Source organism: Cyprinus carpio, chromosome B16 (assembly GCF_018340385.1).
Source record: "Cyprinus carpio isolate SPL01 chromosome B16, ASM1834038v1, whole genome shotgun sequence".
Lineage (NCBI taxonomy): Eukaryota > Metazoa > Chordata > Actinopteri > Cypriniformes > Cyprinidae > Cyprinus > Cyprinus carpio.
This window is the reverse complement of record NC_056612.1, coordinates 15358968-15378251: the sequence shown is the minus strand read 5'-3', so window position 1 is coordinate 15378251 and position 19284 is coordinate 15358968. Positions and strand designations below refer to the sequence as shown.

The 19284-nt window shown below is 36.6% G+C and overlaps 1 protein-coding gene across 1 annotated transcript; it reads right to left on the bottom strand.

The window, feature by feature from the left end:
* Nucleotides 1–1483: 1483 nt before the first annotated feature.
* Nucleotides 1484–11960, bottom strand: LOC109105962 (E3 ubiquitin-protein ligase CBL-like). Its single transcript, XM_042741035.1, has 12 exons — nucleotides 10270–11960; nucleotides 6716–6860; nucleotides 6408–6564; nucleotides 6001–6122; nucleotides 5743–5880; nucleotides 5566–5653; nucleotides 4739–4870; nucleotides 3922–4113; nucleotides 2874–3002; nucleotides 2626–2681; nucleotides 2139–2194; nucleotides 1484–1931 (listed from the first exon to the last, which is right to left on the bottom strand). The coding sequence occupies exons 1-12, from the start codon at nucleotides 10640–10642 to the stop codon at nucleotides 1771–1773; spliced, it is 1749 nt and encodes a 582-aa protein (XP_042596969.1). The 5' UTR covers nucleotides 10643–11960; the 3' UTR covers nucleotides 1484–1770.
* Nucleotides 11961–19284: the final 7324 nt, after the last annotated feature.

Below are 19284 nucleotides of genomic sequence, written 5' to 3'. Positions count from 1 at the left end.
ACAAGAGCTTGAACCAGGAGAAGCATGTTCTGAAAGAAAAGGGCCTGATCTTCTTGATGTTGAATAAAGCAAATCTGCAGGACTGGGCAGTTTAAGCAATGTGGTCTGAGAAAAATATTGACCATATATTAAATATACAAAAAATATTTCAATATCATCTTCATAAGCTGAAATTTAGGGGTTAGGGTTTGCAAAAGCCACCTCCCAGTTGAAAATACCCAATAAATTAGGATTGTATAAATATTAAGCTTTCTGATATTTTAAATATTATTGTAGGTTTCAATAGATAATAGATGGATCTTAGTAAACATCTAAGATACCTAAAAAATACCTAAATGCTTTTGAATTATTATTATTATTATTTTTAATTAATTTGTATTTTTTTTTATTCATTTATTTTATTTTTTGCTTGTGGGACAGCAGTTTGCACCAATTCTATAGAATGGCCCATATATGAATTGTTTAAAAGTAAAAAAAAATGAAATAAAATAAAAAAAATTGTTTTTAGTTGTACTACTGCATCCAGGTCATTCATTCTATATATAGGCCTGTTTTCAGTTTTTGTACTCTATGTATAAAAAAGAAAGAAAAGAAAGAAAAAATAAAAATAAAATACAATTATTATTATTTTATTTTATTGTATTTTTTTTTATATATTGATTGAAAGGGGAATGGTAAATATGGTAAATAATAACAACATTACATATACCAGGATTGGTGCTATTTATTTAAATATATTTTCTTGTCTTTCTTGCTTCTGCCAGCAACCAGAATCATGTAGTGTGTTGATGTGTGCAATGTCTAGTATAGCCTATCTTTCAAAATAATGTTGACAATCTTTCAGTTTTTGTGCAGACATCAAACCAGTGATTACATGATGACAAAGTCATACATAATAGAAAGATTTTTTATGTAAAATGTTATGAGTTTAGATGCTCAGATTATTGGCAAAATGGGACAGCAATAGATCACATTTTGTATGGCTTGAAAGTCATGTTTAACTATAACTGTAACTGTGAAAAATCATGTGAAACTCATTATAAAAGAATGAAAGAAACAAGAAGAATGCATTCAGGTGAATCCCAACCACTTCTAAACAAACAGAAGTAGGCTACTCGATTATTTTAACACAAATGGAGTCTGTCTCAATCCAGCAGAGGGCAGCAGAGACGAAGTCAAAACAGTATGGAGCAATCAGTTGTTATAATTCTCATTTACAGCCAGCCTTGGAAAAACATTGCTTTTTTGGACAGATCTCTGAAAGACTTTCTAGGCAGTAATAAGAATAAATATTGATAAATGTTTGTTTACAATCTTTTACTAAATATGCAACTGTGAATTTGCAAACTATGTTACTGTGTGAAACTTTGTTTGGGGTTTTGGTGTGAACTGAAAATATTTCAACACTTTCATCTTATTTAGAAAAAGTTAAACAACCTTTATATTTTTTTTTGGGTTTTGGTTTGTGATGTGTTTGTTTGTTTTATTTAAACTTTTTTTATTTATTGTGGTCTGTAAAAACACAGTGCTCGTTCTCTAAAAATTTAGTAGGCATGATGTAGAATTTAAAATGTATTAAAAAGTTGTGAGCAGTAAGATGCTTGTTTTCTGCTGTCAATGGAGCTAATATTCCTACATGCATGTATATTCTGAATCTGGTGACTATTGAGTCCTTTGAATCATTTTGGTTGTCCACTGTTGCAGATATCACAAGATTGCTTTGTCTTGCCAATATACTTTACAGTCTGAAGTCTGGGGTGATTTTCCCTGTCAGGGTGAAGTGTTTCCTTCTATCTCCCCATGAATGTGACTTCCTGAGGGAGACTCTGAATCTGCCACACCTCTGTCGTGCTCTTCTTCCTCACTGCCCCTTCTTTTCTCTTTCCTCTTCCTTTTTACACTTTCTGCAGGCCCTTCCCAGGACACCCCACCTACACAGACAGGAAATTATGTTTCCGCAGATGTGTCATTTCAAACCCTGCCACCAGATATCAGTACAACAGCAGAAAAGGTCATGTTTGGTTGTCTCAAGTGTTCAACAGAACACATCACAAGTATTCTAACGATAATTATTGAAAGAAATATCACAGTTATGATAAGCATACAAGAGGAAAATGAAAGTTAATCATGATACCCACTGTTCCTGACATATGGCAAAGAGGAGGGACGGAAGTCTTCCAAAAGTTCCTCACTTCTGAATCCAATTAAGAAGCCGTAAAAGGATAACAGAAACAGATATTATTCTGCAAACTTATTATTTTAATTTAATAGCTTATTAATGCATCAAACATTTGACTATAACTACAGTAACTCCAAAATGTATTTGGACACTTAAGGCATTCTTAAAATGTGAGAAATGTAACTGCATTAGGGGAAAAGCAAAGTGGCATTTGAAAGCAACTAGCATGGTAGCTTACTTTTCTGAACTATTTACACAATGAATTTTAACTGTCAAGGTTATTTTTAGTGGATGCATGACGTCAATTACCATCAAGATCACACAGATGTCCTAGCAGAGGATCTAATGCAAATGTATTCATGCATTATTGCCAAATGCTCATAAGGAGAATCTTACCCATCTGTGCAATGTTGCAAAAAATAATGCTTATTCAGAACATTTCTTACCTATCTGAGGACGTTTGTCTTAGCATGTTTTCTGACCAGGAACCATGTTTGACTTTCTGTGGAGAGAGAATGATAACTGATTCTCATGATTACAGTTACACTAAATTTACTTACTAACCACTGAGGACTATACACTTTACAAAAGTAACATTATTCATTCCATAATTAGATTACCAACCACAACGTGATTTAAAAACAACACAGATAAACAGACAGACAGACAGACAGATGAATCTACACATGCTGACCTGTATGCCTATGCTCAAGGATCTTGAGGGCGGTTTGGGAGATGGACACGGGGAAAGTGCATGACTTTTGGGAGGAAGGGGAGGAGGTGATAGACTGGAACGGGGAACTTGATACTCCTCCTGTGATATCTGAAATAGTGATAGAGGAATGAGATTAAACAACCATTAAAGTCAAACTGAAGAAACGCACAGACTCAAACCTACAATCACATTCACATTTATTGCATAAGCAGACGTTTTTTATAGCAAAGCAACTTGCTGTATGATGACAATACAAAAAAGCTAGAGAATACAAAAAAGCTAGTTTCAGTTAAAAAAAAACAGCAGACAATATTGCAGACAATTATGCTTAATAAATCAAGAAAGTCACAAATCCTGATTATGAATACAATACAATTTATCGTGCAACCCCAACAATTGGTCAATATTAAAATTCAGTTTAAATTAATAAAATAAATGAACACATGAATAAAAATAAAATGTTATTAAAAAAAATAATTTAAATAAAAAAATAAAATGTTATCTTAGCATTTTGCTACAGGTGAATTTAGGCATCACAACATTTACATTAACAGTATGAAAAATGGATATTCATTTTGAGATTTACTAAATATTACATTTAACAGTGTTTTTATAGATGGACTTTAAGTGAGCTTTAGATGTAACAAAGGTAATCTAAATCTTAAAACTGGAAATGAGCTTTCACAATTAAATATCTATAAACAAATTTATAAATTTCTAATATTGGCTGATAACTGATATAGAACAGATCATGCAATCACCTATAATCTAGCCATTACACTGCTGAATAATTTTATAAATTGTGTAAAAACTGTTTGTTGGTTTAATGTAAGTATTTAGTTTGAAAGGACAGTGTGAGGTCTAGAGGTCTTGGTGTTTTATGTAAATGTGATTGATTACATAAAAATACAAGCAATGGAAATTAATATTTGAAAACTCTTAACACACAAGAGTAAACATATAAGAGTAAAATCTCATTATGACTGCCAAGCAAGGAATTCCTGATTCCCATATTACATACTCTCACCTTTTTCATAAAAGCCAGTTTTTTCATCACCAGCTCCACATCCTCATGATCCTCCTCCTCATCTTCATCTTCCTCCTCTTCCTCCTTCCCCCCTGCCCCCCTGTCTCTCGCTGGCAGGTAGGGCTCAATGAGGATGGACTCTGTGCCTCTGATGTCACAGCGGCAGTAGGGGCACGTGTGCCCGTCTGACTTCTGCACATCAGAGGGAGTGATACAACTTTCACATGCAAATTCACATACTTATATAATACTCCCAAGGGCATCCTTCTCCTGCACATCACACCACAAGAAAGACTTGCTTATCTCTTGACATCTTATGAGAGTTGCACTTGTCTTTGAATGTTTTACATTGTAAGATGTAGAGCTGCAGAGATGCATCACACCCTCTCATTCTCTAGGGTAAATTTGATCTTAGCACGCAATGAAGTGTGACTTAAGAGAAGTGGAAAATCAGTCACACTGCACACAAATGCTTGATCAAACACAGGCAGGAAGCTTGAGCCAAAATGTCAGGTCATGCTGCATGACACTGTGGCAAACATTATATTTCATGCGGAACTGCTTTCTGAATGACTTTGCTTTATGCAAGCATTTAATTATCAGATTATGTTAGTGATTTATTTCAAGTAAAATAATTGTATTCTAATGAGTTCTGTTTATGATGTTTATGCACCAACAACGGAAAACACAATCATGTAATCGTGTATAGCTGTTCTGAATGTGGGTTTTTTGGTGTAACTTGACCATGGTTGAATGGGAGTGTGAATGCAAATGTGAATGGAGGTAGAGATCTGAGCACAATAAGAAAATTATATACCTGCCAGCCAGTCAAGCAGGGCTTGCACAGCAGATGCCCGCAGGGCTGTATGCGAGTGTCCTTGTCTCGTTCTGTGCAGATTTTGCAGAGCTGAAATGTGCTGCCAATCTCACAGTATAATTCATATTGCTCCTGAAGAGAGAAATTCAACACATAAAGGAGAGAGGGAAAAAGTGCATCTTGCATTAGAGATACAAAATAAAATGCTCAAAAAAGAGTATATTTCTAACACTTATTTATCAGCTTTTAAGACACATATGCAAAAAAAAAAAAAAAAAAAGAGGAACACATATAGGATAGTGTAATGTGTACATGATGAATGAAAAATATAGGCAATAATTGAATGTAGTATAATACAACAGTAATTATTATTATCATTTTCTTGTAACTTGATAAAAATAATAATAATAATAAAAATCTGAGCATTGTAGTGTTTTTTGAGATACTATTATAGTTTTTATTAATATTTTGAACCAGTTTGTATTTTAATTTGACTTAATTTTAGTATTTTGTTGTGTTTTTGTCATTTTAGTAATTTTTGTTTATATATATATATATATATATATATATATATATATATATATATATGTGTGTGTGTGTGTGTGTGTGTGTGTGTGTGTGTGTGTGTGTGTCTAAATAGGTTTTAGCAATTTTTAGTTATGTTTTAGTCTTAGTTATTTTAATACATCAAGTAATTGATTAACTAAATTAAATGAGATTAAAATAAATGAGCTGAAATAAAATGTTTTTATATCAGTTAAAATTTATTTTATTTGAAGAAAAGACCATGTTTTTTATTTAGTTGAGATATATATTGTATATATTACCTCTGAGACTTTGACTCGATCCTTGTGAGTCGGACTGCACAGGCTAGTGAGGTCAGGGTTCACATCACGCCCATCAGGATATAAATAACTGTAGATATAAGCATCCAGATTATTTTAACATTATGACGTCAGATTTCATTTCAGTGTGCTTTTTTTCCTTTTAGATTGTGAACTCACCAGCCCTCCCTGAAACCTTGTATGAGTGCTTGGTAAAGAGGTGTATTTTGGGGAATGGTTTGCACAATGTTGCCATCACTGGTCACATGACCAATCGCCCACTGACCCATTTGTGTGCAACTGAGACGAAAGATGTAGCTGTAGAGAGAGCCAGTGAGAGTTCAGATCTAAACCACTGTAATTCTAAGGTTAAACCTAGATGACCAATCTGTAATATTGTGGGTTTATCATCTCATTTGGGCTCTGCCATTGTCTTACCTGCCAGGCCGATGTCTGTAGTGCTCAAGTCGGACCCTGACCTGGTCGTAGGTGAGAAATGCCATGTATCCTGGGTGAGTTACTGCTAAATGATTCCAGTTTCTTAACAAAGTTGACCAGGGCTAAAGGAACCAAATGCAAAAAAAAAAAAAAAAAAAACTCAAATAATAAATAATGAAGGAAATGAAAGGACCATGAGGTAATGTTCTATTGCAGGCAATTTTCATGAATAGAGTAGAACGTCTGAAACTTTGACATCTATAATATATAAATGTTAAAATGATCTACTTTTCATACTAGATTTATTTTATATGATTTATTTTATCAAACATATCTAATCATGTAACACATCTAGTCATGGATTAATACTGCTGTTTTTAACAAAAGTTCTCCTCAACTTAGGATACCTGAAAAAGCCTGGTGAAAATATCAAACTCAAAGATGGATATGTGATCGTTACAAGTGAGATCAACTGTGGACTTCAAAGCCATGGCCTCCATTCCCTCTTCAAAGTAATGAACCCTCCTCATCTGCTGTTTAAAAATGTTCCACTGCACTATACATCTGAGAGAGAGAGATAGACATAGACAGAGAGATAGAGAGGGAGAGGGAGAGAGAGAGAGAGAGAGTGAGAGGAGGTTGACTGTCCAAAAATGGATGCGTACTGTACATTTGAATCTTCAATACACATTAAAGTAAATTATTTTTGTCATACTTGTGTCCAAAGGCTTTCCTCCAGAAGTCTTGGGCCTCTGTCTTTGTAATTCTATAAGTATCACCCTGAAATCGTCCCCCAGGAAACAAAGTTTGTAGTTCATTCAACATGTGGGTGGATGAAAGTGAGTGATTGGTTAGTTTTATTTTTAATGAAAAAGAAAGCAAATATATATTTTTACATTAAAAAAAAAAAAACATATTTTGTGTGTGTTGCACAAATATTACACAGGCAAATATTATATAGTGAAACACATTTGTCTGTATAAAGTGGTTAGAAATACTACGTGCACAGAAGAGCTGTGGGTGCTTTTTTGTTTTGTGCACATATGATAATTGTTTTTTGATGTGTTATAAAATCGTGTTAACAAGTTGCACAAACATACACCCAAAAAGAAACAAAAGACTGGCATAAGCACAATGCACTCTAACGTGTAGATACAGGAAGTAGTACTTTGATGCATCCTGTCCTGAGTGTCTGTGGTCGGGCTGACAGAATTTTCCATTACTAATTGATCAAAGAGGTTGCCATGGTAGCATCAGCATCCTCTACGCAGCACGGTACAGATCAGCACCTCTCATCTGTTATACTCTTGACAAGAAATGGACAATCTGATTTAACATAATCTTTATATTAAGTTTAAATATAGAGAAAATAAATATCTGTATGTATTTATTAAAAGCACACAACAGTACAGATGTCATATGCATTGTTTTTAAAAATGGTGTAGTAGGTAATTTCATTGTAATATAAGTGAATTTTTTATTTATTTATTTATTTATTTATTTTTTTGGTGTTGTAAATATGGTTATTGAAGTATTTTCTACAAGAAAATAATATTTCTGTCTTTCTTCTTAAACATTATTGCTTAATTTAATATGTTACTTGATCTTTCTCAGTAATTATTTGTGAAATTTACTACTAATTTTTGAGTGAAAACTGTTTTAACGACAATATATTTTTTCAGTGTATTAACAGTTTAGTCAGTAATAAATCTTAGAATTGACATTCCTTGAGTCAGTTTCTGTTAGGCTGTGGATAATGTGGCTTTAGTGTGTTGAGATGCATAGGCATAAACTCTCGAACTTGGGTGCTAAACTGACCAACCATGGCTTATATGCAACAGATTTTTCCACTCAGACACTATGGCTGCTTTGTTTCTACTTTTATCTCTAGTAGCTAAGCCACAAAGCCCTCATTTTGTCTTACCTTTTATCTGAGCAGCTAACAGAAAGTACAGCACTTCTGAGGCCTGAAGTTTCCTTTAGTCACATTCTTAAATTTTCCACCACATACTGTCCTGTCCACTAACCATGTTGACATGATTTCATCGCTGCCCAGCAGTCAATAAAGCAGGTGAAATGAGCTACATTTACCCATATGTACTGTATTAGGTTTGTGTGGTCATTCCGGTCTCTCTTACAGTGAATAAATGAAATCAGTTGCTTACAGGAGAGATAAAATAGGCCATTTCATGCTTCTCAATACAAAATCAGAACTTTGAGGAATGGGGTGTGACCCACTTTATCTATTTATCAAATATATTAAACGTGGTGTTCAGATTACGTATGTATTTTATCAACAAATCAAACGTGTATATAAAGTATGCATACATGCACACATAGTGGTACTGCTTGTATTCTTTAAGACTTTTCTCAACACTAAAGGTCCAGTTGTGACATGTTGTGTGAAATATTGAACACATTGGCACTCAAGTTGAAAGTAAAAAATAAAATAAAAAATTGTGACTTGTAGGTCTTGCTATTCAGCTTCAAATAGAAGAGAAGGTAAAAAATTTGCACACATCGCAAACAAGCCCGTTATTTACTGTTACTTGGATATAAATGAGGAGCAGACCAAATATCATCTACTGGGTCTCAGGGATTTTATGTTATTCTCTAATTTGAGGAGCATATTTCATTCTCTCTTTTTGCCGTGCATAAATAAAAGTAATAAGATTAAAAATAAAGTTAAGTTTTGTGATCAGGAAGTTAACAGAACGGCCACTGCTGTGCCGAAACATAACATTAAACTGCTGGCCTCCACTGCCAGAGGAAAGTTTCCTCCATTTCCATGATAATGCCACACTATACACACACTGGTCATTAGTAGTCACAGCAGACCAGAAACTTGGTCTAGCCTCACAACAAAGTCTAAATAGGGACTGCTATGTTTGGTTTCTTAAGATTGAAAATAAGGTGTTTTATTGCAGTCAAGTTGTCGTTAAAGTTTATTACAGGAACTTTTTTAATGGGATCATTTTTCACTCACAAAACTGATTCGCATCTTTATACGTGTGCGGACATGTCAGTACTTATATTAACATTCTTTTGACAGACATTTTTGCTAAGCATTGTAATTCTATTTATAGGTATATGCAGCGTGCAAATGTTTAATCAGTGTTGCCATTTCATTTGATGACCTAATTTAAAAACTTTTTCTACCACTACTTATATAGTTTTAATACTTAATGTATTTCTTAATGTACTATAATGTACCTTCATGACAGTTTTTTTTTTTATTATTATTAGATTATACAATTACAAAAACCATAAAACCATAATTAGAGAAGTGGTGATGAGACTTGAATTAAAGTAGTATTGACAGATTCTTCAAAGTTACCAAAAAAGTGATTGCATTTCTGTCCGAGCTATATGATACATTTTTTGTAAACACACATTGTAGGTCTGCTCTATTCAAGAAACCTGTTAACCAATTTAATTTATACTTTCTCTCACTCACACACACACAGGCACACACACACACAACCGGTTTACCTTTTTTTATCTATCTATTAAGTTAAGGTTCTGACATGTGTCTAAATCATCTAAAAATCACTTTGTTCGCACAATTAAAGTGTAGTTGATGCAGATGTCCATGCATGTAACCACTTATGATCGGTTGAGTTTATGTATAGCATCATTTTTAGCAGAGCTAGCATGAATGAAAAGATGAAAATCTCTCCACACACACACACACACACAAATTTATAATTTAATATATGATTAAACTTTATTTTGATAGTCCAAAAATAATCCCATAATCCAAGTCAACCTACTCTCATTAATTTACAACTACATGTCAAATAACCCTCTTTAGAGAATTGGTAGACTGTTTGGTTAGGGTTAGAGTTAAAGTTGATATGTACTTACATAATGGTGTACCATTAAAGAGAAGTGTTACCATATATACACTTCTAATAAAAATTTATGTGTGTGTGTCTATATATACATATATATAGCTAATCTTACAAATTATGCATTTTTGAGTGTTTCTGAGCATTTCTGTGTGTTTTTTAATTAATTTATTATTGCAAAGTATATAAAATATATCACCAGTAAAAATTATTCTCACTTTTGATGGAACTGCCTAAAACAAACAGGATTAATCTGCTTTATTATCTAAATACCTTGTGTCTGTTTTTTTTTTTATATCATTCAGTCCACTCAATTATGATCATCTCTGAGATGTTTGAATGTGGCCACCTGAAGAACACACATACCGAGTACAGTGCGTAGACTAAAACTGACCTCTGCGCTTCTTGGCTTTGTCTTACCTGTAGCTTGATGTCTCTTCAAACATCTTCTCCTTGCCATCCTTGAACAGCAGCACAGCTCTATCTGTCTTGTCCAGCAGGTGTCGAATATGGATCCTTAGATAATCACCCTCGTCCCCTCGTGGCACAGCCATCATGGAGCCCCTGTAGGGAGCCCATACTTCTGTCAGGTGGATGGTGGTCTCCGACACTAGTTCGGGAAGGTACGGCGGGCTGTTTTTAAGACCCAACCTGGGGTTGGTGCTCAGTTTATGCAGTTTGTCCAGTCTCCTGAGAACTTTATCAAGAAGTTTACGGTCCCTGCTGGTGGGGGACTGGGACACGGATTGAGAAGTGTCTGGAGCTTGACTCGAACGTCTAGCTGTTGCCATGATAGATGAGAAATATCCAATGTGTCACACGTGGAGTACTAATTAAGATTCTCACATGTGTCTGAATCAACAGTCATCGAAAATAGTGTTGAAAATAATCACTTTCTTCCCACAATGAAAGTGTAGTTGATGCAGATATCCTCGTTTATGCATGTAACACATGATGATAGGTTGAGTTTATGGAAAGCGTCATTTTTAGCAGAGCTAGCATGAAAATATGAAATCCTCTGAAACTATAACTTATCAGACGACCAGATATAATAACAAGTGGTTAATTTGCATCTCCATTATTCTCAGAAAAGGAATCTATTTTTAGGTAGCGTGATTTATATGAAAACCACTTCCCCAAATAACTCTTTGTCCTGCTATCACTGCTGATGATATAATGATGAGAACAGCTCAAACGCAGCTGTAAGTATGATGATTTCAAAATGAACAGTCATCTTACCGCTGCAAAACTTTATTTAATAATACAGTTTAAAAACTTTGTGCTGTCCATGTCAAGGTCCACAGGTCAGATGAAGTGCGAAGAAGTGATGAGACATTTGTCATCATTGCCACATTCGTTTCACAAGATAGATTCTTCACGAACAGAACAAGAAAAGCTGACTTACCCAAACAGCACATGCGCAACACCTGACAAAAAACTATGCAGGTTGGATTCAGCAAAAAATAAAAAAGGTCCTCCATAGAAAAAAGGTGCAAAGTTTTAATCATGTGTCTTTTTGCCATGTCTCCATTACAAAGATGTTGCAAGCAAGCAAAGGGAAACCCAAAACCATGACATCAAAAATTGTTGAAATACTAAAGCTTTACTCTCAGATCTACCGGCCTCCAGGTCCCACCATCACTCCACCCATACAGACATTTTGTGCTCTTGCTCAGCTATGTGATTTCTCTCAGTCTGTCTGATTGTATCTCTGTGTCCTAAATTTTGAAGAGGCACTCACGCTCATGCTGGTTAAGGACAGGAACTCAACTGCACACATTCACCTCTCTTTTTCCCTCTCTCTCTCTCTGATCAGTTTCCGGGTAGCTAACAGGCAGACAAACAGGTTTGTTTTCTTTGTGTGTGTGTGTGTGTGTGTAAGAGAGAGAGAGAATGAGCCGAGCAGCTTGGGCTGTGTGCAGTTGGGACGCTGTTTGAATTGTGGTGTATTGGACCAACCATGTGTAAATGACTTCCTGAACACATAACAAATGACTATAAAAAGAGGGAGGGTGAGTTTCTAGTAGGGCTGGCCTTAAAATGACATTAGATTATTGCATAATAAATACTAAAATGTATAGGTCTACTATATTGAAATTAGAATGTTGTGGAAAAGTTCATTTATTTCAGTAATTCAACTGAAATTGTGAAACTCGTGTATTAAATAAATTCAATGCACACAGACTAAAGTAGTTTAAGTCTTTGGTTCTTTTTATTGTGATGATTTTGGCTCACATTTAACAAAAAACCCACCAATTCACTATCTCAACAAATTAGAATATGACATGCCAATCGGCTATTCAACTCAAAACACCTGCAAAGGTTTCCTGAGCCTTCAAAATGGTCTCTCAGTTTGGTTCACTAGGCTACACAATCATGGCCAAGACTGCTGATCTGACAGTTGTCCAGAAGACAATCATTGACACCCTTCACAAGGAGGGTAAGCCACAAATATTCATTGCCAAAGAAGCTGGCTGTTCACAGAGTGCTGTATCCAAGCATGTTAACACAAAGTTGAGTGAAAGAAGGAAAAAGTGTGGAAGAAGAAGATGCACAACCAACAGAGAGAATTGCAGCCTTATGAGGATTATCAAGCAAAATCGATTCAAGAATTTGAGTGAACTTCACAAGGAATGGACTGAGGCTGGGGTCAAGGCATCAAGAGCCACCGCACACAGACGTGTCAAGGAATTTGGCTACAGTTGTAGTATTCCTCTTGTTAAGCCACTCCTGAACCACAGACAGCGTCAGAGGCGTCTTACCTGGGCTAAGGAGAAGAAGAACTGGACTGTTGCCCAGTGGTCCTCTTTTCAGATGAGAGCAAGTTTTGTATTTCATTTGGAAACCAAGGTCCTAGAGTCTGGAGGAAGGGTGGAGAAGCTCATAGTCCAAGTTGCTTGAAGTCCAGTGTTAAGTTTCCACCATCTTTGATGATTTGGGGTGCGATGTCATTTGCTATTGTTGGTCCATTGTGTTTTTTGAAAACCAAAATTTTGGACCACTTCATGCTTCCTTCTGCTGACCAGGTTTTTGAAGATGCTGATTTCATTTTCCAGCAGGATTTGGCACCTGCCCACACTGCCAAAAGCACCAAAAGTTGGTTAAATGACCATGATGTTGGTGTGCTTGACTGGCCAGCAAACTCACCAGACCTGAACCCCATAGAGAATCTTTGGGGTATTGTCAAGAGGAAAATGAGAAACAAGAGACCAAAAATGCAGATGAGCTGAAGGCACTGTCAAAGAAACCTGGGTTTCCATACCACATCAGCAGTGCCACAAACTGATCACCTCCGTGCCATGCCGAATTGAGGCAGTAATTAAAGCAAAAGGAGCCCCTACCAAGTACTGAGTACAAGTTCAGTAAATGAACATACTTTCCAGATGGCCAACAATTCACTAAAAATGTTTTTTAATTGGTCTTATGAATCTCTCTTTGTTGAGATTGTAAATTGGTACGTTTTTGTAAAATGTGAGCAAAATCATTACAATTAAAAGAACCAAAGACTTTTCAGTCTGTGTGCATTGAATTTATTTAATACACGAGTTTCACAATTTCAGTTGAATTACTGAAATAAATAAACTTTTCCACGACATTCTAATTTATTGAGAAGCACCTGTATATTAAGCTCCTACTGACAGCTAGATTTAGCTGACGACGTTTCTTGAGATTTACTTTAATTTAAACAGTTGATTCTTTGTGCCCCTCTAGTGGACAAAAATTTATCAGCATATTCTTCTCTGACAATGCAATATTTAAAAGGTAAATAATTTACTTATTTACCATATATATATATATATATAGATATATATATATATATATATATATATATATATATATATATATATATATATATATATATATACTTGGGGGGGGGGTATCAGATCTGGATTTTTTTGAGATTCATATTAAACAACTGCTCCATTGCTTCTTCCATATGTAGTCATATAATATGTATTTGTGTAGTACAAGAGATAGTACTATAGATAGTAATATTTTGTAGTTATTTAAAAGTGTCATATGATGCGATTTCAATTTTTCCTTTCTCTTTGGAGTGTTACAAGCTCTTGGTAAATAAGATCTGTAAAGTTGCAAAGACTAAAGCTGATCTGTGCTGGTCGCTGAGGAAATACAGGTGCTGGTCATATAATTAGAATATTATCAAAAAGTTGATTTATTTCATTAATTCCATTCAAAAAGTGAAACTTGTATATTATATTCCTTCATTACACACAGACTGATATATTTCAAATGTTCATTTCTTTTCATTTTGATGATTATAACTGACAACTAAGGAAAATCCCAAATTCAGTATCTCAGAAAATTTGAATATTACTTAAGACCAATAAAAAGAAAGGATTTTTAGAAATCTTGGCCAACTGAAAAGTATGAACATGAAAAGTATGAGCATGTACACCACTCAATACTTAGTTGGGGCTCCTTTTGCCTGAATTACTGCAGCAATGCGGCGTGGCATAGAGTCGATCAGTCTGTGGCACTGCTCAGGTGTTACGAGAGCCCAGGTTGCTCTGATAGTGGCCTTCAGCTCTTCTGCATTCTTGGGTCTGGCATATCGCATCTTCCTCTTCACAATACCCCATTGATTTTCTATGGGGTTAAGGTCAGGCGAGTTTGCTGGCCAATTAAGCACAGGGATACCATGGTCCTTAAACCAGGTACTGGAAGCTTTGGCAGTGTGTGCAGGTGCCAAGTCCTGTTGGAAAATGAAATCTGCAGCTCCATAAAGTTGGTCAGCAGCAGGAAGCATGAAGTGCTCTAAAACTTCCTGGTATACGGCTGCGTTGACCTTGGACCTCAGAAAACACAGTGGACAACACCAGCAGATGACATGGGACCCTAAACCAGTGGTTCCCAAACCTGTCCTGGAGGCCCCCCTGCCCAGCACATTTTGTATGTCTCCCTAATCAGACACACCCAATTTAGTTCTTGCAGTCTATAGATAGTAATATTTTGTAGTTATTTAAAAGTGTCATATGATGCGATTTCAATTTTTCCTTTCTCTTTGGAGTGTTACAAGCTCTTGGTAAATAAGATCTGTAAAGTTGCAAAGACTAAAGCTGATCTGTGCTGGTCGCTGAGGAAATACAGGTGCTGGTCATATAATTAGAATATTATCAAAAAGTTGATTTATTTCACTAATTCCATTCAAAAAGTGAAACTTGTATATTATATTCCTTCATTACACACAGACTGATATATTTCAAATGTTCATTTCTTTTCATTTTGATGATTATAACTGACAACTAAGGAAAATCCCAAATTCAGTATCTCAGAAAATTTGAATATTACTTAAGACCAATAAAAAGAAAGGATTTTTAGAAATCTTGGCCAACTGAAAAGTATGAACATGAAAAGTATGAGCATGTACACCACTCAATACTTAGTTGGGGCTCCTTTTGCCTGAATTACTGCAGCAATGCGGCGTGGCATAGAGTCGATCAGTCTGTGACACTGCTCAGGTGTTACGAGAGCCCAGGTTGCTCTGATAGTGGCCTTCAGCTCTTCTGCATTCTTGGGTCTGGCATATCGCATCTTCCTCTTCACAATACCCCATTGATTTTCTATGGGGTTAAGGTCAGGCGAGTTTGCTGGCCAATTAAGCACAGGGATACCATGGTCCTTAAACCAGGTACTGGAAGCTTTGGCAGTGTGTGCAGGTGCCAAGTCCTGTTGGAAAATGAAATCTGCATCTCCATAAAGTTGAAGCATGCACGAAGCATGAAGTGCTCTAAAACTTCCTGGTATACGGCTGCGTTGACCTTGGACCTCAGAAAACACAGTGGACAACACCAGCAGATGACATGGGACCCTAAACCAGTGGTTCCCAAACCTGTCCTGGAGGCCCCCCTGCCCAGCACATTTTGTATGTCTCCCTAATCAGACACACCCAATTTAGTTCTTGCAGTCTCTACTAACGAGCTGATGAGTGGAATCAGGTGTGTTAGATAAGGGAGACATACAAAAAGTGCAGGGCAGGGGGGCCTCCAGGACAGGTTTGGGAAGCACTGCCCTAAACCATCACTGACTGTGGAAACTTTACACTGGACCTCAAGCAATGTGGATTGTGTGCCTCTCCTTTCTTCCTCCAGACTCTGGGACCCTGATTTCCAAAGGAAATGCAAAATTTACTTTCATCAGAGAAAATAACTTTGGACCACTCAGCAGCAGTCCAGTCCTTTTTGTCTTTAGCCCAGGCGAGACGCTTCTGACGCTGTCTGTTGTTCAAGAGTGGCTTGACACAAGGAATGCGACAGCTGAAACCCATGTCTTGCATACGTCTGTGCGTAGTGGTTCTTGAAGCACTGACTCCAGGTGCAGTCCACTCTTTGTGAATCTCCCCCACATTTTTGAATGGGTTTTGTTTCACAATCCTCTCCAGGGTGCGGTTATCCCTATTGCTTGTACACTTTTTTTCTGTCACATCTTTTCCTTCCCTTCTCCTCTCTATTAATGTGCTTGGACACAGAGCTCTGTGAACAGCCAGCCTCTTTTGCAATGACCTTTTGTGTCTTGCCCTGCTTGTGCAAGGTGTCAATGGTCGTCTTTTGGACAACTGTCAAGTCAGCTGTCTTCCCCATGATTGTGTAGCCTACAGAACTAGACTGAGAGACCATTTAAAGGCCTTTGCAGGTGTTTTGAGTTAATTAGCTGATTAGAGTGTGGCACCAGATGTCTTCAATATTGAACCTTTTCACAATATTCTAATTTTCTGAGATACTGATTTTGGGATTTTCCTTAGTTGTGAGTTATAATCATCAAAATTAAAAGAAATAAACATTTGAAATATATCAGTCTGTGTGTAATGAATGAATATAATATACAAGTTTCACTTTTTGAATGGAATTAGTGAAATAAATCAACTTTTTGATTCAGTTCTAATTATATGACCCACACCTGTACATCAACTTTGTACTGTGGATTGCTGAATCAGCTTTCACCGTGGACGAAGTGGAGTCCAGCCCGGGGTCGTCACATGTGGTTGCTACAAGCCCAGTGGACACTCCTTTGTATAATCCGGCTGCTGCACCATTAAGCCGCCCGCCTCCGCTCACTCAAGATGGTCACGGCTCACTCTTGACCGCGATGTGTGACGCTGTTTCGTTGAGAAAGCGAAACTACTTTGTTTGGCCTTCCAAAATAGGACACTACTAGAAATCATGTTTATATCACGTTTATAATGAGTTTTATGTTTATATCTCGTCGCTCCGGCCGGACACGGCATCACAATATGTTAAGGGGCGTAACATTTCTGTCACACGCTTGATGTATTCGGCCAATCACAATGCACTGGATAGCTGACCAATCACAGCACACCTCGCTTTTCAGAGAGATGAGCCTTGTGAAAATCCAGGGGGCAAGGAAGTCGACCGGAAGTTGAAGTCGGCCGCGTGCCGCCATCTTGTAGCAGAACTTCACCTGCGTTAGCATCCCATTGACTCCCATTCATTTTTGCGTCACTTTGACAGAGAATAAATTTACATCTGAGGCGTTTAAAGACTCCATTTGTCCATTATTTATTTCAAAAGATACACGACAATGTATAAAGGGCTCCATTACCTTCTATGTTACATTATGGCCCCGTAGAAACAGTTTTTGTAAAAATAGGCTAACGATTGCGTCATAAGCACTCGACTCTCTGTCGCACAGTAGAGAAATTACCGTACAGACAGGAGGAGAAGCTCGCAGGCAATCGGAGAGACGTCAAGAGATATGGCGTACTGGTGTTACATTTTAAAATACTATACAAAATAATTAATCAGTATACTTACTCCTGCTCACTCACACCATAAAAGAACTCCCCGCTCAAGCTCGCCGTCTCTGCAAGATTAACGATGGCAGTTTGCACGCACAGCTACTAGAAGATTTACATCTGTCAGACAGGTTGCTGACGTCATCAAGCTTAGTTTGAGTCTGCGCGTCAGAAACGGAAGTGCTAAAAATCGCTAAAAATGGGCTTCACTTGTCTCAATTGAGTTCCAATGGGGTCGCTGTGTCCATTTATTTTACTGTCTATGTGAAAATCGAAGCGTTTCAGAAGGTGGGGCATAGAGGAGAAACAATAATGTACCGTATGTGGAAAATAATGTGTTTTTTGAACCTCAAACCGCATAAACATTTCATTACACTAAGTACACAAAATAATGTTCTTTTTAGCAGCATCATATGACCCCTTTAAAACTGTTCACAAATGTGCATTTTCTCTCATCGGCAGAGGGCGCTGCTTCACAGCATTTCAACATTGGTCAGAGACTCATGACAGTGATTGAAGAACCAGACAGCTTTTGAAAAACGTGCAAGATGCTTTTAGAGTTCTTAATCAACGATTTTGCTCTCTCTCTGCTGTTACATAATACATGTCCGCAATGTCCATCTTGTATAGCAGAATACATTATATGGTTAAAATTTTACAAATTGACTAGGCCTACTACTGGTTTGAATGCATGTTTTGTTTTGTTTTTCCTCTGAAGGCAATGTATGAGTGGTACATGTAAATGGAACATGTTCGGGGAAAAAATACTTAAAAATAAAATTAGAAAAACTTACCATATGACTGTCTATAAGATTGGATTAAGATATCAAGGACATGAACACTGTGTGTGTTTAGGCCTATTGTCTTTATTCTCTCCCTCATGTCCCTTCAGGATTGAACAAGTAGCCTATTATATTTCTGCTATATTGTCAAATGTATTTTAATTATGCAGCAGCAAGCCTAAAGCTAAATTGAATTGCGTGTTCAATTTAAAAAGTTCATTCGCAGATCCTGGAATGTTCTTGTTGATCTTCAGTGGGCCCATGGGAACTAAACAAGCTGTGATTCAGCATTTTGACGGTAGGTCTATTGTACGTCATCAACTGACAAGTTCAGACCCACCACTCTTCTTGGTGTTTTAGGGACTTTAAACACCTGTAATATTTTTTTTCTGTTTGTTGTTCCATACCCGCTCAACCCCACAATGAAGGAAAGTCCCAAACTGGCCCAGGTAACTCCAAACCCCTGGTGTGAGGAGGAACTAAGGCTAGTGGGGTGTAGGTGGAAAGAGAGGGGTATGACGAAGGGTTTTATGTGCACATATTCTGATACTGTCTTTTTTTCAAGATTTTTTAATTGTACAGTGGGATAGATAGATGCTTATGGTATCAAACTCCCAGTTAAGTTAGCATTTATTTCCATTTTATTATTATTGGTTATTTCCATTACAATCATTCTAGGAATGTTCCCTTTAGGTTCTATTTTGTAACCAAAAAACCTAACGTTTTCAGAACGTTCTAGGAACCAAAAATGATTATCTGGACTAGGCCAATAGCCTATCTTTAAGGGATCTGATCAAAATGGGGGTGATTTCCAGATAAGATGCTGAGATAGCATATAAAAGTCAGACATTTGTTGTTGTTATCGGTTTGAGTCATAAAT

What these genes read in the sequence shown, in the direction of transcription:
- LOC109105962 (XM_042741035.1), bottom strand. Translation starts at nt 10,642, where the DNA reads ATGGCAACAGCTAGACGTTCGAGTCAAGCTCCAGACACTTCTCAATCC. An exon ending in AGGAAAGCCTTTGGACACAA is followed by an intron (nt 6,565 to 6,715) that starts GTATGACAAAAA and finishes TCTCTCTCTCAG; the next exon opens with ATGTATAGTGCAGTGGAACA. An exon ending in TTTTCACCAGGCTTTTTCAG is followed by an intron (nt 6,123 to 6,407) that starts GTATCCTAAGTT and finishes TGGTTCCTTTAG; the next exon opens with CCCTGGTCAACTTTGTTAAG.